Genomic DNA, 26,343 nt, shown 5'->3' with positions numbered 1-26,343 from the left:
GCCCCTTGCCCTCAGAAGCCCTCATTTTAACATCAACTGCCCTTTTATTTCCAAAAAAAAAAAAAAATTGCCTCTCCTTGCTTATATCCCGAAGGCAGTTTTCTGTATTGCACGCGATGCAGCCTAGAAAAATCCGGATTTATTTATTTTATTTTTAAAAAAAAAAACACATTTTTTTCTTCCATTTCCTTTTGGATCCGGGCTGTTCCAGGTGCTTTTTTTTTCTTCTTCTATTGCACTTTTTTTTTCTCTCTCCAAAGGCACAGCTTGTTGAGTTCAGGGATTTTTTTGTCTTTTTTTATTTTTTTCTCCCCCATAGGGGGTCAAACGCTTACCCTCTAGAAGGCAAATCATCTCTTCCTGTTTACCCCTCACCTACCCTCTAAGTCCCAGCCCCTGACAACGTGAGCCTTTTGCTTCCTTGGCTGGTGAATTTTCTCGCAGGGGAATAGTGGGGGGCGGGGGGAAACGCCACGCCTGTTTAAAGTGCTTCATTCTCAGAAATTTTGCAATTTCTCCATTTCGTATTTTGCAAAACCCCCTCCCCCAAGAATCGGGGCTGGAATAACCCCAAAGAGATTCTCCCAGGAGCAAACATCCTCAGCTTTGTGACCTATTCACCTCCTTCCGTTTCCCCGAAGAGGCACCTCGTTAACGTGGTCCAGAAATATCCTCTTTTTTCCCCCTTCCTCTCCTATCCCTCCCACACCCCCAGCCCTAATCCCGGCGTCAGGAATCTCCCATTCGCCCTCTCTCGTTATAAGTTATAAGTTTTTTGTTTGTTTGTTTTGTTTTGTTTTTAAAGTATTCAAACGCTGCGAGAAAAAGGTTTATAAAAGCGGAAAAGGAAACGGGTGGCGTGGCGACGGTCTGGTTTGTTGGTTGGTTGGGTTGGGGGCTTTTTTCCCCACCCGTTGTCGGTTTGTTTTGAAAAGAAGGAGGTCGAGAAAAAGGAAGCAAGCAAAGAGAGAAAGGAAAAGGTTTGTTGGTTTAAAAAAGGTGGGAGAATTAAAGGTTAGGGAAAGAAATAAAGAGAGCGGCACGAAAACGTTGTGAATTTTCTCAGATTTGCACCCTTTCTAAGGACGGACGGGTGTTATTTGGAGAAAGTTGGAAGGCAGAAAAAACAATCCACCTTTTGTGTGTGGAAAGCAGGGGTGCGATTCAACCGGGATAACAACCGGTCCGGTGAGCGCACGCATGCGTGCCAAATGCACGCTCTGAATGCGTGCTCCGGGTTTAAAAAAGCTAATACTTACCTTCAACTGCAGCTGAAGAAAACAGCTGAGGAGCGGCAAATAGCTCTACTGCGCGAATCAGCTGTGCTGTAACAAAAAGACATAAAAGCGGAGAAAAGAGCAGCAGCTGCTCGTCGGAGCGAATGAGGGCTGATCGTCGGAACAACGGGTTCAGCCGAACCAGTCTGAACGGAGAGAATCCCACCCCTGGTTGAAACGGGAACCGTCTCTCTGCCTGTATGGGAAGTCCTCAACTTATGACCGTTCATTTTAGCGACCGTTCAAAGTGCTGAAAAAAGTATTTAAGTCCTCACATTTAAGAACTGTCCTCAAGGTCACGGGAACTAGTCCGTTGAAAGTTACAAGGCCGATGAAAAAAAATGCAATGTATGACCGGTCCTCGCTCTTATGACCATCCTCAAGGTTAGGTGAACAAAATTCCTGGGGATCCTGTGATCACTTTCCCGGCCAGTTTCCAATACAACATCAAGGGAGGGAAAGCCAGATTCACTTAACATCTGTCCGATTCTCTTAATAACTGCAGCAAAAAAGGCCATAAAATTAGATGCGGCTCCCTTATTTAAAAACCACCTTCCCTAGTCATGGAAATTCTGGTTTTAAGTTGAGGACTGCCTGTAATCCTAAGGCCAGAGGTGAAGAACCCAGAACCAACAGCTTCAATGTGTAGGAATTGTGTGTTTTGCCTGTGTGTTTGTAACTTCGATACAAGCAAACCGGCCACCGAATGTTGACGTTTTCTCTAATCTAAACATCCTAATATTTAATTCTCCGGAGAGTAAAATTTCTCCTTGGACCTTGGCTCAATTTTACTCCCGTGCCTTTATATATATATGTAAAGGCATCATATATATAATAAATTTCACCGTTCGTTGCCCAAAGGTTCCACAATTGAAGGGGGAAAAAAAATAAAATGAACGAACGAACGAATGAATGAAGGAATGAATGAATGAAGCAGGAAAAAGGAGATAGATGTTATTTGGGGGGGCGAAAGCAGCAAAGAGGGAGGGAGGGAATGAAAATCGCCAGTAGAAAGAGAGCCCTTTATATGTAAACGATCTAGAAAATTTAAAGAGGCAGCCGGAGTCATGGCTGGGGTGAGTAAAGACATGTGAAAAAAGAGAGATAGGGGGTGGGGGGTAGGAAAAGAGAGGCAGAGATCAGAGTTTGTTATCAAACTTCTTTGGGAGGGGGAAGAGGAGGAGGAGGAGGAAATGGGTGGGGGGAGGGCTACTCCTGCCTTCATCATCCTGTCTCAAGCCAGGAGGAGGGAGAACAGGTAAGCCAGACTAATATCCACCAACAGGACGGCCGCCACGACCAGCAAGTGAGACCCCTGAAAGAGAAGAGGGAGGGGGGAAAATCACAATAAATATATATATATATATATCAGGGTTAATATCACTTTATAAGGCCATCTTTGGAAACTTACATCCAGTTTTGGTTGCCATAATATAACAACAACAACAAAAAGGAGACCAGGGGTGGGCTTCAAACATTTTGGCAACCAGTTCTATGCCTGGGTGGGTGTGGCCATGGTGGGTGTGGCCTAATCGGCCTCCTGCACCACCACCGGCCTAATCGGCCTCCTGCACCGGGGGGGGGGCGGGGCGGAAGCGTTTTTGCCCTGTCTGGGCTCCGGAGGTTTTCCTCGAGCCTTTGGGAGGGTGAAAACGGCCTCCTCAGGCTCCGGGGGCCGTTTGGAGGCCAGAAATGGTCCTCGTTTCTGGCCTTCTGGAGCTTCCGGGAGGCCCGTTTTTCGCCCTCCGTGAGCCTCCACGCGGGGCCTGTACTTACCTGGCATCCAAAATGGGCCCTGTGGGGGACTCCTGGGAGGGGGAGGGGTGGGAGGGGCCAGCCAGGGTTCCGATTTTCCGGTTCATCGAACCGGCTATTAAAAATGATAAAATTAGCTACCAGTTTGCCCGAATGAACTGGTAGCAGACCATCCCTGGCTGGGACACTAGAAAGAGTGCAGAGAAGAACAGCCAAGGAGCCGGAGACTGAAACATATATAAAGAACGGTTGCTGGAATTGGGTATTGTCTCGTTTAATGAAAAGAAGGACCAGGGGGGGACAGGATAGCGGTCTTCCAATATTTGAGGGGTTTCCACAAAGAAGAGGGGATAAAATTATTCTCCAAAGAACCAGAGGACAAGACAAGAAACGATGGAAACTAATCAAAGAGAGAAGCAATCTGGAATTAAAGAGAAACTTCCTAACAGGGAGGACAATTCATCAGTGGAACTCCTTGCCACCAGAAGCTGTGGGTGCTCCAACACTGGAGGTTTTTAAGAAGAGATTGGACAAACAATTTGTCTGAAATGGCATAGGGTTTCCTGCCTGAGAATGGGGTTGGACTCAAAGACTTCCATGGTCCCTTCCAGCTCTGTTATTCTGTTGAAAACCAGAATTAAGTTGAAGCCCCGGAGGGGTGGAAATTAGATTTAGAAGCCGCGACAACCGGGGAGGCTCGGAGGATGCCAAAGTAACAGAGTTGGAAGAGGTCTCAGAGATCTTCTAGACCAGGGAGTCGGACTTGATTTCATTGAGGGCTGCATCGTGGTTGTGTTTGACCTTGGGGGACAGGGTGAGGGTGGACAGGGTGGGCGTGGACAGTTTGATGTCACTCATGTTGGGAGGGGCACCTGTGGCAGCCCGAGAGCCCTGCCAGCGAAAAAGGGGTTCCTGAGCTCCGTGTGCCTCCTCCTCCTCCTCCAGACCTGTTTTTGCTGGCGTAGACACTGCAGGCCAGTCCTTCGCTGTTTCCAGGCCTTGAGTTTTTAACATTCCTCTGCTCAAGCGGGACATCTTATATCATTTCGGACAAATCGCTGTCTATCACTCCTTCCTTAAAAAGGAGGAGGAGGAGGAAGGGGAAAGAGATGGAGGAGGAAGAGGAGGAATAACAGAGTTGGAAGGGACCCTTGGAGGTCTTCTACTCCAACCCCTCCTCCCTGGTCAGGGGACCCTACGCCATTCCAGACAAACGCTTGTCTAATCTCTTCTTTAAAAGGAGGAGGAGGAGGAGGATTCCCACCCACACCCGTGACCGCCACTTGCTGAGCGTGCTACGCCTGTTCTTTTCAAGTGTGCAAGCTGTACTATTGTCCAACAGCGAGAAAATTCTCCCTGAGCCAGCATTCTGGCTCTCTACGTGCAGTCACAGGCCGACGGGGCGGGCAGACGGATAAAATATGGGATACAGAGGCATGGGGGGGAAGGGAGGAGGAGGGACATTAACACCCCCCCAGACGCCCAGGTCTGCTTGGCAGCCACAGCCTGGGGATAATGTTGTCCTTGGCACATTCACCAAACTGGATAACATTACGGCCTATGCTCCTGCTGTTCCCCGACCAGTCTAACTCCGAGCCCCCTCGAGAGCAAAACTGCTGGATTATTGATGACCTGCAGTTCTGGCGGTCCCCCAACCCCCCTACCCGTCCTTCCCAACACCCCCCCGCCCCCCACTGCGGTTGTGCCGACCGACCAACTGGCAAGGCCTGGCTCGATGCTGCAGTGAAGAAGGCGGGACCAACGAGGATGCTGTTGCCAAGAGAAAGGATGCAGTTGCCTAGCAATGGGAGGAAAGCGGCTAGCCAATCCCCTTGTGGATGCGGGGGGTGTCGGTTCTTCCCAACCCCCTCCCTCCCTCCCTCCTTCCATCCTTCCTGCTTCTTATTCCCAGCTGTATTCCAGAAAGAAAGGAGGGGGAAAGTACATTTAAAAAAAAAAAATGAAAATAACAGACGTGGTTTGAGGGAGGGGGAGAAAGGAGGAAGGGCAAGCACCGTGAAAAGCCCCGAGGGTGTTTTATAAGGGGCAGTAGATACCCCACGGTTCCACCAAGAGGGTCAAACTGTGGTTTGTTTGTTGTCGGGAAGGGATATGCTTGCAGTGATATACTTGGAGGCGGCGGTGGGGCGGTGTGTCTTATGAACAGGACGGAGAGAACTGGGAGGTTTAAAAAAGGGAGGGTGAGGATTTGCCCCTCCTCGGTTGTGCAAATGGGACGTGGGGGGGTGTTTAGTCCAGATTGCAGGGAGGAGGGTGTGGGAAGGCATTCTATGGAAAAGCAGAAAATGGTGTTGGGTGGATTTGGGGACTTCTTGTAGATCTCTGAGAACTGTGTGCATCAAGCAAGAACTGTTTCGGTTTGCGTGGATTGTGCTAGTAGAGAGGGGGTGGCTACTTTCTCTTAAGGGGGGTGTTGAGATGCTCTTGGCAATGTTGGGTGGGTGGGTGGGTGGTTTTGCAAAACTTACAGCCTTCCCCGAATGTCCCCCACCCCCACGACTGCAATTCAACTGAAAACGGGAAGTCCTCGGCTTACCGACCGCAATTGGCATGGAAAATAAAAATTCAAGCGGTGCGGTCATGAAGCAAGACACCACGTGATCGGGCCTTTGTGGCTTTTTCTGGATGACTTCCATATTGATTTTTGTTTGTCAGAAGCCAGCCGGGAAGGACACAAACAATAGCGCACATGGGTCTGGGGGGATACAGCTGCACCCGTCGTAAAAAGAGGACAACAATTTGCCAAGTGTGCAAACCTACAATTGGGTGGTGTGGGCACCCAGTCCTGGTTGGACGTGCAACTGTGTCACAGGTCCCTGTTTTCAGGGCTGTTGTAACTTTGAGTACAGGCAGTACTTGACATAATGACCTCAATTGGCCCTGAAATTTCTATTGTTAAGCGAGACTGTTGTTAAGTGGGCTTTGCTCCCATTTCACGACTTTGCTTGGGCCACTGTAACAACCGTCATAAACTATGAGTCAGTTTTCAAGTGTCTGAATGTAAATCACATGACCCTGGGGACGCCATAACGGTTATCAGTCCCCATGCTCTTGCTGCCTCCAGTGCTAGTCACGCCTCCCACTGACGACCCTAACAAGGGCTCATTTTTGGGATAGGGCTTATATTAGGATAATGCTAAAAAATCAGGCCATGGTTTATTTTTTGGGTAGGTCTTATTTTAAGGGAAACGGGGTATCATAAATTGTACTCAGCTTAGCCAGAAGGACCTGAATCTAATATCCATCTAAGGCAGGGGTCTCAAACTCAATTTACCTGGGGGCCGCTGGAGGCAGAGTCTGGGTGAGGCTGGGCCGCATAAGGGATTCCACAAAAATGACGTCATTTCTGCTTCTGCCACATGCGGAAATGATGTCATTTCCGCTTCCACCACACGCGGAAATGACGTCATTTCCACTTCCGTTACAAGCGTAGTGTGCATGGAGTCGGTGTAGCTTAGCCTAGCACCGAATGTCAGCCACGATGAGGAACGGCGGGCAGGACTTCCTTCAGAGATCCATTCCCCCTGTGGGCCGCACTAATATTATACTTTCATATCACGGTGGGGGCCACAGGATATTGTCCTGCGGGCCGCAATCGGCCCGCAGGCCACGAGTTTGACACCCCTGATCTAAGGTGTCCAACCCTCCTTAAAATGTGTTGACCTCTTACCTGTCTCCCCCTTTGGACTGCTTGTAGACTCTTTGATCCCTCCAGCAGAAGAGAAGACCTGCACGATTCCTCATTCTTGGGTTCTGCATCAACCGGAATTCCCAAGGGTACCGTATCGTCCTGGTTCCCCCCGGGATAAGTCTTAGAAGCATTCCCTTCTTCCTCTTCTTCCTCTTCCTCTTCTCGCAGACTGCCCGAGCTGCCACTAGCTGGGCTGCCTGGCTGAGGGTGCTGAGGGACCCTCTCATAATCTTCTTCCTCAGCTTCGTAGCTACTTAGCTGCCCCTGTTCCTCCTCGCCTTCCCACAACCCCTCAGGAACGAGCCGCGGTGTCCGAGATGGGAAACTACCCCGCGAACCCCACTCTTCCTCTATATCCGCGGCTTCGGGAAAGAGCTGGCGAGGACCCCCGTTCTCCAAGGGAGGCCAAGTCCGCCGAGGGTCCCCCCGCCAGGGTTGCAGCGGAGTGGGAGGGTAACTCGGCGGTAAGCTTGGATCCGGGGTAACATCAGAAGGGGTGATGCCATTCTCGTAGACGTGGGGACTGTCGTACTCGTGAAAATCGGTGTCGGTGCCTTCTGAATCTAACCGGCCCCGTGGCTCTGGGGAAGGAGAAGCGACTGGCAGTTAAAGAAAGAATAGGTGGATGTAAAAAGCTCTGGGTTCAAGAAAGTTTGGCAGTGGGAATTGCTCTGATATCACAATCTCCTGTTCTCTATTGGAGGACGAAAGTACAGTGCTACCTTGGTACTTGTCGTTAATTGGTTCTAGGAGACACGACAAACCCCAAAAAGGATGAGTACCAAATCTTTTTTTCCCATAAGAAATACTGTAATGAGTCACAACATCGACAAGTTCTAGCTGGTACATTGGGTATCAAAGAAAGGATGAGTACCGGATCAAAATGTTCATGTCAAAATGTTTTGAACACCAAATCCAATAAGCTTCAAACCAGCTGAGTACCAAAGTACCACTGTAGTTAAATGTCCACTTGGGATTGTAAAAATGAGAACAAGCGCGTAATAGGAGCGGTCCTGTTATTTATTAATGACACCCCTTTTTAAATTAGATTTCACGGTAAAATTTTTCAACTTTACTCCCTTGAAGATAGGTGGACTTGACTCCCAGAATTCCCAGCTAGCACATTCCCCATGTGCTAGCTGGGGAATTCTGGGAGTCAAGTCCACCTATCTTCAAGGGACTAAGGTTGAAAAAATGCTCTTCTACAAGAACATTAATGTAACATACATGGCGCTTTATGACATAATAACAGAGTTGGAAGGACACCTGGAGGTCTTCTAGTCCAGCCTCTGCTAAAAGCAGGAAACCCTATAACCATGGTGGCTTACCTTTTTTGGGCTCCTGTCCCAAAAATTGTGGGTGCACTTGCACGCTTGCGCGCCAGTACCCAGAAGGCAATGCACACTTCCCCATGCCTCCTACACATGCGTGTGCAATCCCCTACCCACCCACCTACCTCCACTGCCCCCTTACCTGCACTGCGCCTCATTTTCAGCCAGTTTGAGGCCTTTTTTGGCCTCCCAAAGGCTTGAGGAAGGCTTCTGCAGGCTTCCGCAAGCTTTGTAGGCCAAAAACTAACCCCATTTCATTATTTCCTTGTTTTTCCAAAAATACCAGGAGTGACAAAACGGGGCTAGTTTTCGGCCTACAAAGCTTGCAGAAGCCTGCAGAAGCCTTCCTCAAGCCTTTGGCAAGCCGAAAATCAGCTGTGAGGCACTCACATGCGCAGTGAGGTAAGTTTGCGCTGGCACAAATGGCTCTGTGTGCCACCTATGGCATACGTGCCATAGGTTTGCCATCGCGGCTCTATAACATTTCAGACAAATTATTGATCCCAGGAATGCACCATTGGGTTAAGAAGGGAACTGAGGACTTGTGAACCCTCTGAGAAGGAGAGCAGAGGGATGTGTCATGTTTCAGGAGACGAGACTATGCGCCAAACACCCTTTGATTTCTTGGGCCTTTGCCGCCACCCCTGCCAAAAAAAGGACGACCACCATCCCGTTCTCCAGGGCTGAATTTCGAAGGAGGTAGAACATTTTTTACTTCTGGAGAGAAGAGCCATCATGCAAACATCTCACCTGAGTCAGCTAGAATGGGCTGTAGTTCTTGAGCCAAAATTTTGGCCAAACGGGAAGCTTCGAGAGCCTTTTCGGCTGCCCCGAGGGCAGAGGCCGCCTTCAGACGAGCATCTGCAGCCCTGGGGTGGAGAAAGTTTTGGGTCAATGAGGAAAGAAGGTCCTTTCTGAAGACTCGCCTTCTGAGGTGGCCCTCCATGACATTCCAAGAATTGATGAAGTAAGTGTTGGGTCAATAGAGAAAGAAGTCCTTCCTAAACGTTTCCTCCTAAGGTGGCCATGATGTTCAAAGAATTGATGGAAAAAGTATAGGGTCAATGGGGAAAGTTCTGTCTAAAATTTGTCCTCCTATGGTGAGCCCCGCCCCATGACGTTCAAATAATTGATGGAGAAAGTGTTGAGTCAATGGAGAAAGAAGGTCCTCTCCTCTTAAGGTCCTCCTTTACCTTCAAAGAATCACTTCAAGATGGTCAACGCAGGCCACCTTTGCTAGGAGCATCGTAACTAACGTTTGCTCCTGAAACTTTCAGGTTGGTCCTCAATCTCAGATCTGGAGCTACTGAGCCCTTTTCTTTCATTTTCAAAACATGTTATGGATTCACATCACAATTTCGTTCCGCAACAGGAGCCGAAATCATTGATCAAACAAGCGTCCAAGTGTTTCGGGATCAAAATCTAACCATTCGCATCTGTTCCAACCTTGGTCATTCGTCCCGGCATAAGTTGATGAAGAGCCTTCCCACGGGTATTGAAAAATTTGGGAAAATATGATCATGTTTCATAGTTACATTTTACAGGTCTTGTCAACTTTGTTGTTGTTGTTATTTAATGTTTTCAACCCAAATCCATTGGGCTACAGGATTTTGATAAGGAATTTCGTCTGGAAAATGAGAATTCTGATGGCTTTGGGGGAAAGCTGAGATACGGGTAGGCCTCAACTTACAACCATTCGTTTTAGTGACCATTCAAGTTACAATGACAACAAGAGTGTTTCTCACACCTAGGACCGTTGCCACAGTCCCATGGTCATGTGATCAAAACCCGGGGGCTTGGCAACTGGCATGTACTTAATATGGTTGCACTGTCTTGGATCATATGATCAACTTCCTAGATGTCTTCTGATGAGCAACGGGGGAAGCTGGATTCACTTAGCAAGCATGTGATTCACTTAACAACTGCAGGGATTCACTTAACAAGTCTGGCAAGAAAGGCTGTAGAAGGACAAAACTCACTTAACAACCTTCTCGCTCAGCAATGGAAATTTTGGGTTCATTTGCAGTCACAAGTCAAGGACTAGTGGTATGTAAATTCATTTGTACAGGGTAGTCCTTGACTTACAATAAAATGGCATGATGGCCTAGAAGCGGAGCTCTCGCCTCACAATCAGGAGGCAGTGAGTTCGATCCTAGGTAGAGAGAGATATTTCTCTCTCTGGGTACACAATGAGAATATATCTGCTGAACAAAACTCTGCCTTGGTGACAGGAAGCGCATCCGGCCAGAAAACACTCAGTTCCATTCAGTTGCCCCGACTCCACCCCGCAAGGGATTATGGGGTTGTTAAACGACAAAGAAGAAGAAGAGGCCCGTTAGTGGCTGTTCAAAATTACAGTGGCACTGAAACAAGGGACTTACGACCATTTTTCACATTTAAGACCATTGCAACATCACCATGGTCACCTGCTGAAAATTCAGACACTTGGTAAATTGATTCATATTTACGACAGTTGCAGTGTCCCATGTTCATGTGATCCTCTTTTGGGGGCCTTCTGACAAGCAAAGTCAATCGGGAAGCCAGATTCGCTTAAGAACTGTGTTGCTAACTTAACAACTGCAATGATTCATTTAATAACCATGATAAGAAAGTTCGTAAAAATGGGTTAAAAGGTATATAAAATGACTTAACGTATGCCTCGAGGAACAACATAAAATTTGGGCTCAATTGTGCTGGAAAGTCTATGTGTGTGTGTGTGTGTGTGTGTGTGTGTGTGTATGTATGTATGGTATTCAGCTTTGTTCAGGTATTTTCCAATGTCATTATAGTTGTGCTTTTAAAGATGTAGCAACGTTTCGGCAGAATCTCATCTGCCATCATCAGGCTTCTGCATCGTGTTCGTATTGTGAATACAGAAGCCTGATGATGGCAGATGAGATTCTGCCGAAACGTTGCTACAACTTTAAAAGCACAACTATAATGATGTGGGAAAATACCCGAACAAAGCTAAATACCATACAGGTAAGTACCCGCGAAAACTTAAGTGTTGTGTGTGTGTGTGTGTGTGTGTGTGTGTGTGTGTGTGTATGTATATATATATTTCTTAAGTTTTTGCGGAGATATATATATTTCTTAAGTTTTTGCGGAGATATATATATATATAATGTTATTTTCCAAATATCGTCCCTTTGCGAACTGTAACCCTGTCTGTCTAAAAAATGTAGGGAATATTTGTGGAGAACATAAACTTTATAGAGCGGAACCCTCAGGATAGGAGATTAAGCAAAAAATAAAATGGGGTCATTTTTTGTGAAGTCCCAGCCATTATCTCAGCTTCTTCTACCACCCTAATAAGCCTTAAACTGGTTTATTCGTTGCCTTGTTATCTGCGTACAGCAATTCAGCTTTGTTAATCGCTGGTTTGAATTTAGCCGGTTGTGGGAACCCAGCCTAATTCACAAAAGCACAGAATTGTGGCGATGGAGAGGGAATAGAAAGATCATTTAATCCAGGGTTTCTCAACTTTGGCAGCTTTAAGATAACCGTGGACTTGGATAAAAAGTGCTATGGATTTGACTTTGTTAAAAATGAATGGGAACATTCAATATGTGGCAATGATGAACATATTATTACTAAGTTTTTAAAAAATGCTATTGAAATTGAATTTGGAAAATGAACATGTAAAAAAATATTGTACGATTCAGTGGGCAAGGAATGTTGGAGTTAACGTGATGCTTGAACAATGGGAAAATATGTGGACGAAGGGTTTAAAATTTAGATTATAATCTAAATGAGAACAAGATAAGAGTCGGAAGTCAGTGCTTTTTTCCCCTTCCTCCCTATCTTTCCTTACTTTGCTTCCCCCTTTCCCCTGCCCCTCCCATTGTTTTTCTATTTACAGATTTATAGTTGGAAGGGACCTTATAGGTCATCTAGTCCAACCCCCCGGCAAAGCAGGAGACACTGTTTCTGACAGATGGCAGCCCAGTCTCTTCTTGAAAGCCTCCAATGATGAAGCTCCCACAATTTCCAAAAGGCAACTTCTGTTCCTATTTACTTTTGTTCTATTTTGTTCTATTTACTTTTGTATTTAATTTTGTTCTACTTCCTTTTGTATTTTATAATACTCTATACAATTTCATAAACAATTTTGACTGAAAAAAAAAAAAAAGACACGTGGACTTCAACTCCCAGAATTCCCCAGCCAAAATGGTCTCCCCATTTGCGGCCTATCAATCTTTTAACGCAGCTCATTTTTAAGATGGGAATTTTGCCCCTGAGTTTTGGCAAAAGTCCTCGACTTATGACCACAATGGGAACTAGAACTTCTGTTGCTAAGTTGGGCGGATGTGAAGTGTGCCAACCCCCATTTTAATGACCTTTTCAGCCGCGGTTGCTAAGTGAATCACTCTGGTTGTTAAGTAAATCATGTCCTCGCTAAGCTTTCCCATTGATTTCCTTTGTTGAACTCTGGCTGGGAAGCTTGCAAATAGCGGTCATGTTACCTCCGGGATGCTGTGACTGTCATATCTAACATGCCAGTTGACAAGGATCTGAATTTTGGTCATGTGACGATGCAAATGTGGACGTAAGAATCAGGATCGTCGTAAATACAAGTCATGTTTTTCAGTGATGTTCTAATTTTGAACGATTGCTAAATGAGTGTTTATACAGATAGTCCTTGACCTACGACCAGAATTGAGCCCCAAATTTCCATTGCTAAGCGAGACATTTGTTAAGTGAGTTGGGCCCCATTTTGCCATCTTTCATGCCCCGGTTGTTAAGTGAATCGCTGCAGTTGTTAAGTTAGTCCCACAGTTGTTAAGTGAATCCGGTTTCCCCATTGGATTCGCTTGTCCAAAGGTCGCAAAAAGGGATATCTGGCTCCAGGACGCCGTTACCGTCATAAATACGAGTCAGTTTTCAGGCATCTGAATTTTGATCAGGTGACCATGCATCAGGCTGCATTGGTCGTAAGTGTGGAAAAACGTCATGAATCACTTATTTCAGTGCCGTTGCAACTGCAAACCGTCACTAAATGAACTATTGTAAGTCAAGAACTACCTGTATATCTTTTGTTTAAGCTAAATGCATTAAAATCAAAAGTCTTAAATCTCTTTAAACCTTAGACAACCAATTCTCTCCCTCTCTCACACACACACACACACACATACAAACACACCAAGAATAAATTTGTGATTCACCATTTTGGTGCTACAAATAAGTTGCTCATTGCAGCTCTCCATTATCTCTTCTCCCACGCCCCCCAAAATGTTTTTTACACCCCTTGTTTGAGGAGGACCAAGAATGGAAAAAAGCTCTTTTTGGAGGGATGCATCGATTTATTTTGTGCTAAAACAAGACTGAGTCATTTGTGATAGCGAGGTGGACAGCAATATTATTTTAATTAATCAATCAATCAATCAATAAAATATAGGCAGTTGACTTACAACAAACAACCTAGAACTAAGAAGAAATTTCCTGTCTGTGAGGGAAATTAACCAGTGGAACTGCTTGTCACTAGAGGTTGTGGGTGTTCCAACACTGGAGGTTTTTAAGAAGAGATTGGAGGGCCATTTGTGTGGAATTATACAGGCAATTCTTCATCTTGCAAAAATTAATTTAGTGACCGCTCAAAGTTACGACGGCACTAGAAAAAAGAGGGACTTATGACCATTTTTCACACTTTATGACCGTGGTAGCCTCCTCGTGATCAAAATTTAAATGCCGGGCAACTGTTTCCTATTTATGACGGTCACGGTAGTCCCGGGGGTCACTTGATCCCCTTTAGCGACTGTCTGACGAGCAAAGTCAAGGGGGAAGCCGGATTCACTTAACAACAACTGCAGTGATTCGCTTAACATCTGTGGCAAGAAAGGTCAAACGGGGAAACTCACTTGACAACTGTCTCGCTTAGCAACGGAAGTGGTGGGTTCAATTTTTGGTCATAATTCAAGGACTGCCTGCAATAAAATTGGGAAACCTTGTTTTTCTTAGTGTTTCGGCCTCCTCCAAGGCGTTCTCTTTAACCCGATCCAGCCATTTTAGCATCTTACAACTTTAATTATTGTTTCTCTAGCATTGTGAATATTTTATTTTATTGCGTTATGTTCTTGCTATGTTATTTTTCTCCCTTTTTTTTTGGTGCAAGCTTTGAAACTCCGATTTTACAAGAAGGAGAAAGATGCGTGGATGATTAGCCTCCGTGTATCTAACACCTTCTTCATACTGCTACAGCTAGTCCTTGAATGTACAACCAAAAACGAACCCAAAATTCACGTTGCTAACTGACTAGTTTTGCTCCATTTTATTAGCTTTCTTGCCACTGTTGTTAAGTGAATCACTGCAGTCAGGAACCTGGTTGTTAACTGAATCTGGCTTTACCCATCTACTTTGCTTGTCGGAAAGTCGCAAAAGGGGATCACATGACCTCCAGACGCTGCGACTGTCATAAATACGAGTCAGTGGCCAAGGGTCTGAATTTTGAGCTTATGGCCACAAAAATGCTTCAGCGGTCGTAAGTGTGAGAATGGTCACAACTCACTTTTTCTCAGTGCCATTGTAAAACTTCAAAAGGTCACGAAATGAGCTATTGTAAGTCAAAGCCTACATGGCATTTCTGTCTAAATTCAGAAAATAGTAATTTACCGCTTCAGGATCCAATTCACTTCTCAGGACCCAATTCATTTCGGGATCCAATTAACCTCTCAGCAGTGTTTCCTCTGCTGTCATCAAACGTTTTTGTTGTGTTTAAAATTATGTTTTCGTGATTTTATTCCAGCTTTGGTTTCAGAAGTTATTAGTTTGAAGCAATTTGATCGAAATTAACCTCTTTCTTTTTAGCAGGTTTCTCAACCTTGGCCCCTTTAAGACAGGTGGACTTACCTGGCTGGCTAGGGAATTCTGGGAATTGAAGTCCACCTGTCTTAAAGGGGCCAAGGTTGAGAAATTAAGGCTGAGAATTTACTAGAAGGTCATACATAAAGTTGATTTATAACCATTTGCTTAGTGGCCGTTCGAAGTTGCAACGGGACAGAACAAAGACTTATGACGGTCCTCACCCTTACAACCATTGCAGTCTCTACACAATCCTGTGATCAAAATTTGGACATTTGACAACCGCCATGTATAGGTATTCCTCGATTTACAACAAATTTGTTTAGTGACCGTTCGAAGTTATGACAGCATTGAAAAAGGTGATGTAGGACCATTTGTCACACTTAACGACTGTCATGTGATCAAAATCCAGGCGCTTGGCAACTGACTCGCATTTATGATGGTTGCAGCATCCAGGGGTCACGTGATCCCTTTTGAGACCTTCTGACAAGCAAAATTGATGGGGAACCCAGATTCACTTAACAACGGTTATTATTAAATTAACAACTTCAGTGATTCACTTAAGAAACGCGGCAAGAAAAGTCGTAAAATGGGTCCAAAAATAAAATTTCTCACGCAACCATATAAATTCTGGGCTCAACTTTCAATTCAATTCTTGGCCACTCAAATTCAGTCATAAGTCGAGGACCGCCTGTATTTATGACATCAAGCATCAAGGGATGACCATTTGCAACCTTCTTCACCAGTTTCTGACCAGCAAAGCCAATGGGGGAGGCTGGACTCTTCTTAACGACCATGTGACTCACTTAACAACTGCAGCGATTCACTTAACAGCCATGAGAAAAACATTTGTTAAAACTGGGCAAAACTTTCTTGACCAGAGCCTTGCTTAGCAACAGAAATACTCTTCCACCATTGTGGTTGTAAGGTGAGGACTTGGAATGGAATGGAATGGAATGGAATGGAATGGAATGGAATAGAATAGAATAGAGCTGGAAGTAGAGGTAGTATTCAACAGGTTCTGACCAGTTCTGGTGAACCGGTAGCGGACATTTTGAGTAGTTCTGAGAATCACCTCTGACTGGCCCCGCCTCCCAAGTCCCAGCTGATTGGCTGGGTCTTCTTTTGTTGCCCTGCACAGGAGAACAGAGCTGGAAAGCAGGTTAGCGGGATGGGGAGGGAATGGGGATTTTGCAGTATCCGTCCCCTGCAACACCCACCAAGCCACGCCCACCAAGCCACACCCACAGAACCGGTAGTAAAAAAAATTGAATTCCACCTCTGGCTGGAAGGGACCTTAAAGCTCAACTAGTCCAACCCCCTGTGCTCAAGCAGAAGACCCTCTATATTTTCAGATAAGTCACTGTCTAGATTCTTCTTAAAACCTCCACTGCTGGAGCGTCCATGATTTCTGGTGGCAAGTTGTTCCACTGGTTATTTGTCCTCCCTGTTAGGAAGTTTCTCCTTAATTCCAGGTTGCTTCTCTCTTTGATTAGTTTCCACCTGTTGTTTCTTGTCCTGCCTTCAGGTGCTTTGGAGAATAATTTGACCCTCTCTTCTTTGGGGCAACTTCTCAAATTTTGGAATACTGTGTCACCCCTAATTCTTCTTTTCTTTAGATTAGCCAGACCCAAAACCTGCTGCTGTTCAGCATATGGTTTAGTCTCCGGGCCTTGTAAACGAGCACTCTAATTTTGGGATGAGGGCCGGCTCTTCCTGAACTTCTTGCGCTTTCAATCCATGCATGGCCTTCACTTCTGAGGATCAAAACATATCCCCGAGTCTTCATTCTCTCTCCACTTACAACTGGTTGGAACTACAACACGCCATCTTAACTCCCCAAGGTGCTTTTTCAAGACTCAACTGGTCTTTCTTTGTTTTTCCTTGAAGAGGTTTCACTTCTCATCTGAGAAGCTTTCTTCAGTTCTGACTGAATGGTGGAGGATGGAAGGATTTTTATTCCTTTGCAGTCCTCTGGTTGTTAGTACTCTCTCTGAGAGCCGTTGAGGCGACTTAGAGGTTTATCTGTGCCCTCAGGTTCCCCTGAATAGTGCAAATGCTTGTAAATCTTTACAACACAGCCCCTTCAGCACTTCTAAGAAGGTTCCACACCTATTTGCATTATTCAGGGGACCCCGAGGGCACAAATAAACCTCCAAGTTGCCTCAACAGCTCTCAGAGAGAGTACTAACAACCAGAGGACTGCAAGGAATGCAAGTAGTCCCTGATGTATGACCCCAATTAAGCCCCAAATTTATGTTGCTAAAGTGAGACATTGGTTAAGCTGGGTTTGCCCCCATTTTATGACTATTCTTGTCACAGTTGTTAAGTGAATCCCTGCCATTGTTACGTTAGCATTGTGGTTGTTAAGTAAATCTGGCTTCCTCATTGACTCTGCTTGTTTGAAGGTTGCATGAGGTGATCCCGTGATCCCGCAACCGTCATAAATGATGGTTATGACACTGCAACCATCATAAATACAAGTCAATTTGACAAGTTTCCGAATTTTTACCACGTAAACCAGGGGATAACGGTGATAAGTGTGAAAAGCATTCCTAAGTCACTGTTTTCAGTGCCATTGTAACTTTGAATGGGGACTATCTGAATAAATCCTTCCGTCCTCCACCATTCACTCAGAACAGAAGAAGCTTCTCGGATGAGAAGTGAAATCTCTTCAAGAAAAAACAAAGAAAGTCCAATTGCCTATTGAAAAAAACAAACACTTTTGGGACAGCCCTGGCCTGGATGGTTGAGGATCTCCATAGACATGCCATTTTAATCATCGCCTAACCCCAATATAGATAGTCCTCGACTTACAACAGTTCATTTAGTGACCAACATTACAGCGGCATTGACAAAAGGGGCTTATGACTGTTTTTCACACCTTTGCAGCATCCCCATGGTCACCTGATCAAAATTCAGATGCCTGGCACAACTGACTCCTATTTATGACGGTCTCAGCGCCCTGTGGGTCCCGCGATCCCCTTTTACGACCTTCTGGCAAGCAAAATCAACGGGGAGAGCCGGATTCACTTAACAAACGGGTGGCTAACCTATCGACTGCCGCGATCCACTTAACAACAGCGGCGAGAAAAAGTCATAAGACCGGGGGGTGGGGGGGCAAAGCTCACTCAACTAATGTCCCACTAAATAAGGGAAATGCAGGACTCCACTGGGGTCGTACGTCGAGGACCGCCTGCAGATTACAAAAATTCGCCATGGAATCTGAAAAGAAGGATATTAAAAAGGAATTGTTGCTGCAATGGGGCGGCTCTGCTTGGATGCAACCCCCAACACCTCCCCAAAGAAGGCTGGTTGCGTCCTTGCAATTCACTCCCCTCCCCATACATACATATCAACCCCCACAACACCTGGTTTGCCTTCACCCACGCAACTAGTATCCTGGTTTGTTTATGCACACAGCTCCTCCTCTTCACTGTCTGCCTCTCTTGTTTCCATGCCTCTCCGCTCTTCTCCCCGTCCTCCTGTGTGTGTGTGTGTCTGTGTGTGTGTGTGTGTGTGTGACATTTCTAGATCAGCCCCATTCCTGTCTCTTCTCTCCCTGGACGGCTCCGCCTCCCTCCCTCCCCTCTCCTCCCTGGTCCATGCCCGTAGGATGCTGCGGCTGTTGCCATGGCAGCCGTCAGCCAATCGCCTCATCCCGTCCTCCTGTTACCTAGGTGAACTGGGCAGCCTACACCAGGAGCCGGCCTTTTTACACACTCACACACACATACAAACACAAATACGCGCGTGCGCCCTCGCGCACATACAGATACAGATGGACTCACCTACAGTTTTATTATACTGAGAGAGAGAGAGAGAGAGAGAGAGAATGAGAGAGAGGGAAAAGGATAGAGGGAGAAAGAGGAAGGGTGAAAGAGAGAAAGACAGGGAGAGAAAGAAAAGGAGAAAGAGAGAAAAGGAGTGAGAGAGAAAGGGAAAAAGAAAGATAAAAAGGGAGAAAGAGAAATAAAGAGGGAGAGAGAGAGAAAAGGAGAGAGAACGAATGAAAAAGAAAGAAAGAGGGAAAGAAAAGGAGAATGAGATAGAAAGGGAGAGAGAGAGAGAAAGAGGGAGAGAGAGGAGGGAGGCCTGGTTAGGAGCAGGAAGAGATGTGAAAAGAAAACAGCTAGAAAAGGGCTAAAAAGGGGAATATTTTAAAAGAATGGAAAAAAGAAAGGAAAAGGGGATTTGGTGACTGAGGAAAATAGAGGAAGAGCAGGGGAAGGATGAAAAAGAAAGAAAATGCAAATGGAAAAAAAGAGAAGAAGAAAAAGATGGACAGCCTTAGAAAGTTGTATCAATTCATCTTATCTCTCTTTATTTTGACGAGTGGAGCCAAAGTGTACACACCTAATGCACACACAAAAACAATAACAACAAGCTTTTTTAATCCTTTACCACCAATATTTTTATAATGATTTTTCTACCCGGGAGGCCCGATCACAATGGATTTTTACATGCTAAAGTCTGTGTGAGACTCTAAAAAAAAACAGCAGAAGGAGCATTTTTGTTCCGTCTCTTTTTAAAATGGCTCCTGCTGAGAGGGAAAAATTCTCCTCTTGACCATCTGTAATCCTGCATCCTCTCTTTAAAAAAAATATTTTAAAAAAATCAGAATAAATTGAGAAATATGTTTTCCAATGAACCACTTTTACGCTGAGGCAGAAGCCGGGAATAAAATTCAAAAAAACCTCAGCGTAAAATGGGTTTGTTAGAAATATTGTCCCTCACGTGAAGCTTGTTTTAGTTCTAGAACTGAGGGTGTCCAACTTTGCCAACTCGAAGACCTGTGGACTTCAACTCCCAGAACTCCCCAGCCAGCCAAGGCTAGCTAAGGAATTCTGGGAGTTGAAGGACAGGAATCTTTAAGTTGAAGGGCGGAAGTCTTCAAGTTGCTAAGTTTAGACATCCCTGGTCTAGACTATGGAAGAACATTTTCTGATCAGCAGTGGGATCCTGCCGGTCCACCTACCAGTTCGGTGATTGCGTGCGTGTGCATCTGCACCTAACGTGCGCCTGCAGCTTTCCCCACACCAGCTGAGGCCTGTAGCGCCAATCAGCTGAGAGGATAAAGAAAAACACAAGGGCTGGTGGGAGGGCTGATCCCGTCCTTTTCTCTTCTTTCTCCTTTCAGCTGATCGTGGGAGGCTTTTTTTTTACTACCGGTTCGATTGAACCGGTTCAAACCGGTAACATACCACCTCATGTTCTGATGTTCACAGATATCTAGTAAGGACAACTCATGGACTCGATCATTCTCCACCCACATTTTGAAGATTCCTTCAAGGCAAGTCAACCTTCTCTCATGTCAACCGTTGAGTGAAACCATCAATGAGAGGGTTGTAGGAACGTGCTGCCCTCTATCCTCTTCCCCGCCCCCACCCCCAGTTCTCCTTCTTACCTGGCGATGGCCAATTCTTGCTTCTGACGAGCCATGCTGACTGCTCTCCGGGCCACCTCAACGGCTCGGTCCACTTTCTCTTTGACTTTGCTCCGTCGAAGCGGGATGAGGTTCTTCACTTTCCCGCTCACCAACCGGTTGAGCTTGTACTTCCCTTCTTCTTTGGAACCGTCAGGATAGGTGGTGCGCCCGTACCCGTGTCGCCGGTTCCCCAGCCACTCGCCCTCGTACCGCAGCCCGTTAGAGCGGCGACTCACCCCATAGCCACTGCGCCGGTCAGCCCGCCATTCCCCCGCGTAGACCTCAGTGGAAGAACCTTCAATGGTCAGAGTTGAAGGCAGCTCAGGAGGTTCGGTCTCGGCATAACTGAGGGTGGTGGCCTCGCTTCCCGCTGAACTGACCCCTGCCTCACTCTTGAGGGACCCTCGCTTGCTGCCCAGAGAGGCTTTAGACTCAGCCCTCCGCACTCTTAGCCCACTCAGGAGCAAGGAACGCCGGAAGAACCCCCCGCTCTTCTTCTTGGTCCCCTTGGGGAAGTCTGGATCTCCAGGGAAAGCTAAAACAAAGCCACCCCTAGATCCTGAGGCAGGGCTGTCCCTGGGGAGTGGTGGAGGTGGCAGTGAAGGAGGAGGGAGAGGTACCACAGGGGCATTGTGATCGGCCTCACTGTGGAGAGACTCCAGGGAGGTCCGGTGTGGGGAGCGCACCAGGGTGGCTTGTCGATATGGGACACTCTGGCGCACTCCATATCCATGACGCTTGCCAGACTGCCACTGGCCTTGGTAAGTACCTACAATGGAGGGAAAGATGAGGTCAACCAAGGAAGATGAAGGACATTCCACATCTCTTGGACAAGAGATGTCCAACAAAGCAGTCCAGCTGAAGAAGACCACTCAGGCCTTCTCAGACCTACCAAGAATCGTCTTGGTGTATGGAAACTGGATCAAGAACCCCAGGTGTTTCTATTGGAGACCACGGAGAAAAGTCATGAGTGAGGGTCAAGGACCTACACAGGAGTGTCTTCCCCAGAAGACCCGAGGGTTTCATTTTTGAAAACAGTGGTTAAATGTCACGGATGGGATTTCATTCATGTTGGTTTGCCTCCTACTGTTCTTTCAAGGATTTACGAGATTAGTTGGTTATTCCCACGTTTAAAGAGGTTAAGGTTGCTTGAAGCCGGCATGCAATCTGTGTGTGAAAACTTGCTACATTTTATGGCCCAGTTGAGTTTGAAACTCTACTGGGAAATCAGGTCAGCTTCTTCTGGCCCACATCACACACACCACAACCACCTCCACCCATTATCTTGAGGCACATAGATGGTGTTCTAGAGGAACATCTAGATGAAGACACAAAGCAATCGTGCGGGAGGCTGGTGGAAAGAACCATCACCACCACTTCCATCATCATTATCACCCTTATCATCATCACCACCGCCACCATTACCACAACCATCTCCATCCATCATCTTCAGACAGAGAGATGGTGTTCTAGAGGAACATCTACATCAAGACACAAAGCAACTGTGTGTGAACAATGCATGAGAGAGAGGTGGAAAGAAGTGTCACCACCATTGCCATCATTATCACCACAACCATCACCATCTCCTGTCATGGGACAGAGAGAACGTTCTAGAAGAACATCTACTGGTAGATGAAGAGATGGAGAAAGGGTGAATGGAAAAGTATATGGAGAAATCTGACCAACTTTCTATGGACCACCTCATCCTCAACCACTATCACTTCCATTACTATTTTGGAACACACAGGTGGTGTGGTAGAAGAACATCTAGATGAAGACACAAAGCAACAGTGTGTGTGAGAAAGATGGAAAGAACCTTCACCACCATTGCCATCATCATCATCACCATCCTTATCACCACCACTCCATCCATCACCACCATAACCACCTCCACCCATTATCTTAGGACACACAGTTGGTGTTCTAGAGGAACATCTAGATGAAGAGATGGAGCAAGGATGAATGAAAAGTATATGGAGAAATCTGACCAACTTTCTATGGACCGCATCATCCTCACTCACCACAACCATCACCATCACTATCACCACCACCAACTCCACCATCATCTTAGGACACACAGGTGGTGTTCTAGAGGAACATCTAGATGAAGAAACAAAGCAACGGTGTACGAAAAGTGCATGAAGAAATCTCACCAACTTTCAGGGGAACACATCACCATCATCAACACTAACCTCATTACCACTCCCACCTCTACCATTGTCTTAGGACACACAGATGGTGTGGCAGAAGAATATCTAGATGAGGAAATGGAGGAAGAGGGAATGAAAAGTCTATGGAGAAATCTGGTCTACTTTCTATGGACCACATCACCACCAACCATTACCACCACAACCATCACCCCCCAATATCTTAGGACCATATTTTTCAATCTGTGGTACACATATACTACTGGTGGTACTTCGGCACCTAGCAGGACATCTAGACCGGGGGTGTCAAACTGGATTTCTTCGAGGGCCAGATCAGCATTGTAGTTCTCCTCTGGGGAGATGGGACAGACGCCTCCTAAAGCATCCTGCCAGTCAAAACAAGGTATGAGAGACCATGGGAGGCCTCTGCACTGCCCGTTTTTGGCCTCAATGGCCTGCTGCAGCACTCTACCAGTCAGAAATGGGCCCTGCAGAGGCCCTGCAGGCCGGTCCTAGATTTAAGCACCCCACAGGCTGGATTCGGCCTGCAGGCCTTGAGTTTGACACCCCTCGACTTAGGACAATGGATGTCCCAAGGAGGTGGGATGATGAAGGGGCAAAGCAACAGGGAATGAAAACGGTACGGAGAGATGGAGAGAACCCAGGTTCTTCTCCAACCGCCCCTCAACAGACTTATGGAGGAGAACTGGACAGGGACACAATGCTATGGGCCAAGTGGACAATCGGATACGACATCAGGACCTACCAGACCAAGAAGAAATAACAGCCCAGCCCCCAACCCCCTTCTCAGCCTGCTCTCCTGACTCACCTCCGTCCGCGTAGGTTTCCATCCCGTAGCCATCCTGAAGACCTTCACGCCACATGCCTTCGTAGACGACTCCCGAGTGGCTTTCCCAGATGCCCAGATGGCCCTTCAGCCCATGGCACCACTCCCCCTTGTAACTCCACTTGCTCTTCCGCTCCGTGCCCAGGCCGCTGCGCTTGCCTTGACTCCAGAAGCCCTGGTAGGTATTCCCGCTGGGCCAAGTGTAAACACCCAGAGACTCGAAGCCACGACTCCAACGCCCGCTGTATTCCCCCTGGGCGCCCGGGCCTGTGCACACCCCATAGCCATGTGCCCGGCCCTCTTCCCAGTCGCCCACATAACAGCCTCCATCATCAAAATCAAATCTGCCTCCGTTGGACATTCATGTAATGTTTCTCCCCAGCCAGTCGGGCTGCAGTTACCTCCGAGTCCCCGTGCACATCCCTCCTGCCCGCCGAAGTCGTTTCTACATGGCTCGGCTCGGCTCCACCCAGACTGGCTTCAGTCTTCCATGGCTCCCTTTGGATGGCCAGACATCGATCTGGCAAGCCGTTCTCCGTCTCTAGCCAGGAGCCTCTGGTTCAGCTGAGCTGCAATTCCAATTTGGCTAACGCCGGCTCGTTTGACTTTTGTTGGGCATCAACTCCGGAGTCCCAACACTCCAGAGTCCCGAAGCAGGAAGAAACTAGCAGTAGGGTGAGCCCAACATTTAGTGGTAATGAACATGCGGCGGAGATGGGATTATATTAAAGTTTAGAAAAAGTCATGGGCGTGAAAGTGCAAAATACGCGTTAAAAAAAAAATCGCCTGGGCACAATCCTGTGGAATCGTCTGAGCTACACTACTCTTCCTAGTATAATAGAAACCTCCCCACCCTCCAAAAAAGTCTTGCAACTTCAAAGAAAGCAATAGTCCAGGAGTTATCTATAGATGTTTCTCAAGGCTCTGTGTTGTCTAGTTGGAGGTCCAGAGAACTGGAGATGTGTTGGACACCTGGAATATCAGAAGATATGGATTTTCAGAGGTTGTCGAGGAATCCGGTGGCGCCACAGACAATCGAAGCGCTTTGTAGAGCCTAGGGACAGCCGGTTGGTCTTTCCTTGGCGAGGACCAAACATGCTAGTTCCTAGAAGAACTTCATTTTGGTGAGTCCTCTTGCTTCTTCAGCAGCAAGAGACAAACATTTCCATGTCACAAGTTCAGGCTGAACTCTTTGGTTGAGAAGCTTAGGGTGGTCTGGGTTGATCAGTGATGACTTATGGACAGAAGACAACCAGAAAGTGCAGGTGGCCATGAAGGCATGGTGATACTCCATTCATGGTGGCTGAGGTCCTCAACTAGACTTGCTGGACTCTTCTTGGTCTTAGTTAGGAGCCCATCCCTGAACGGAGGTTCTGGAATCCAGAGTCCACAAACCTCTGTCGCATCAGACAGAAAAGCGGATCCTGGCGTTTCCCTCCCTAGAGCCCATCAGAAGCAATCTAGACCATCCCCACCATCAGCCAACCTCTTCCGAGCGATGGAGAGGCAGTAGGATTGGCGAGGAGGAGCACCAGATAGGACAAAACGTAGAGAACCACCTGCATGGAGAGACAGAAGGATTAGGCAGATACCCAAGCGAGCATTGCAAAAACAGTGGAGAGAGATAGAGGGAGGGAGGGAGGGAAGGAAAAAGAGAGAGAGAGAGAAAGAAAAGAAAGAAAGAAAGAGAAAAGAGAAAGAAAAGAAAGAAAGAATTCTGGGATTTGAAGTCCACAGTTGTTAAAGTTATCAAGGCTGAGAAACACTAAAATACCAGGATGGCTAATAAAACTAAGATTATAATCCATGCATGTTGCAAAAAAACGGAGAGAGCGAGCCGAGGGAGAGAGAGGAGGGGGAAGGAGAGAAATTAAGAAGCAAAGAATCAGAGGGAAAGAATTAAGATTCACCTCTGTTTGTTAGCAAGCCAAGACCGAAAACATCTCACACCGTTGCCTCCTAAGGGAGACAGATGTGCAACACCCCCCTCCGCCACACTCTTGTACACACACACACATATACAGGCACTTTTTTTTTGTAAACAAGGACCACGATCAAAGCTGTCCACCACACAAGGCAGGTTGACATCACCCAAGAAAGATCACACATGCGCGTGAACACGCACACACACACATGCATACACACGTATGTATCAGGTACTCGAAATGGGTGTTAAAAAACACACACACGCACACAAAACCAGGGCTCCCCCGACCCACATACAAGCTGCAGGGGAAAAAAAAGCAGGAATTCATGCTCAGTCAGCAGAAGGCTGCACACACACACACACACACACACACACACACGCATGCACACCCAACCCAGTTGCACACCCCAAATCCAGACCTGTGCACATGCAATAATAATAATAATAATAATAATAATAATAATAATAATAATAATAATAATAATAATAATTAGTAAGGCAGGGTGTACAAGCAAGGGTCTGGTGTGTACCACCCTTCTGCTTCCGTTGTGTGAGGTTCACTTTTTTTTATACACCCAGGCAGAATTGGTGTCAGCTGCAGAGCCCGCCCCAAACGTGCCCCACATTCTCCAGCGAAAGGGGACAAGCCTTTGCAACAGCTCATTCTAAGCCCAGATCGCCTGTGTATCTTGAAGCATGAAACAAGCTACGAACATTAAAAACACACTTGGCAAAATCCTGCTAACCCAAATCTGCACGGTGCATTGGATGGGCGGAAATATATATACAGATAGATAGATAGATAGATAGATAGATAGATAGATAGATAGATAGATAGATAGATAGATAGATAGATAGATAGATAGGTTGGGTTTCATTTAACGACCGCCGCATGCAGGAATAGCCCCAAAGCAACAGCTCCTCCGTCGCTCAGAGAAATATCCCGAATAATCCCCACGCTTACCGGGAGTGTGGATTCCCACGATAGAGTCTGGAAGGCGAAGAAGAAGAAAGGGGGGGTGAGGGAGGGAGGGAGCCACTCGCCAGATCTTCTGGAAAGGCACAGATGCGCTTCAGAGACACACCCAAGACGAGAGCCAGTAGATCGATGGAGAGGAATC

General features: G+C 46.6%; 1 protein-coding gene across 1 annotated transcript; it reads right to left on the bottom strand.

The window, feature by feature from the left end:
- Positions 1 to 57: 57 nt before the first annotated feature.
- Positions 58 to 26,323, bottom strand: JPH4 (junctophilin 4). The gene is made up of 6 exons (XM_087918123.1): positions 26,187 to 26,323; positions 23,278 to 24,854; positions 20,281 to 21,070; positions 8,826 to 8,944; positions 6,724 to 7,325; positions 58 to 2,592 (listed from the first exon to the last, which is right to left on the bottom strand). Exons 2-6 carry the CDS (start codon positions 23,654 to 23,656, stop codon positions 2,512 to 2,514), a joined length of 1,971 nt encoding a protein of 656 aa, XP_087774249.1. The 5' UTR covers positions 23,657 to 24,854; positions 26,187 to 26,323; the 3' UTR covers positions 58 to 2,511.
- Positions 26,324 to 26,343: the final 20 nt, after the last annotated feature.

Source organism: Pseudonaja textilis, chromosome Z (genome assembly GCF_049901715.1).
Source record: "Pseudonaja textilis isolate UNSWEBS1 chromosome Z, rPseTex1.2, whole genome shotgun sequence".
Lineage (NCBI taxonomy): Eukaryota > Metazoa > Chordata > Lepidosauria > Squamata > Elapidae > Pseudonaja > Pseudonaja textilis.
This window is presented reverse-complemented; position numbering and strand designations above follow the sequence as displayed.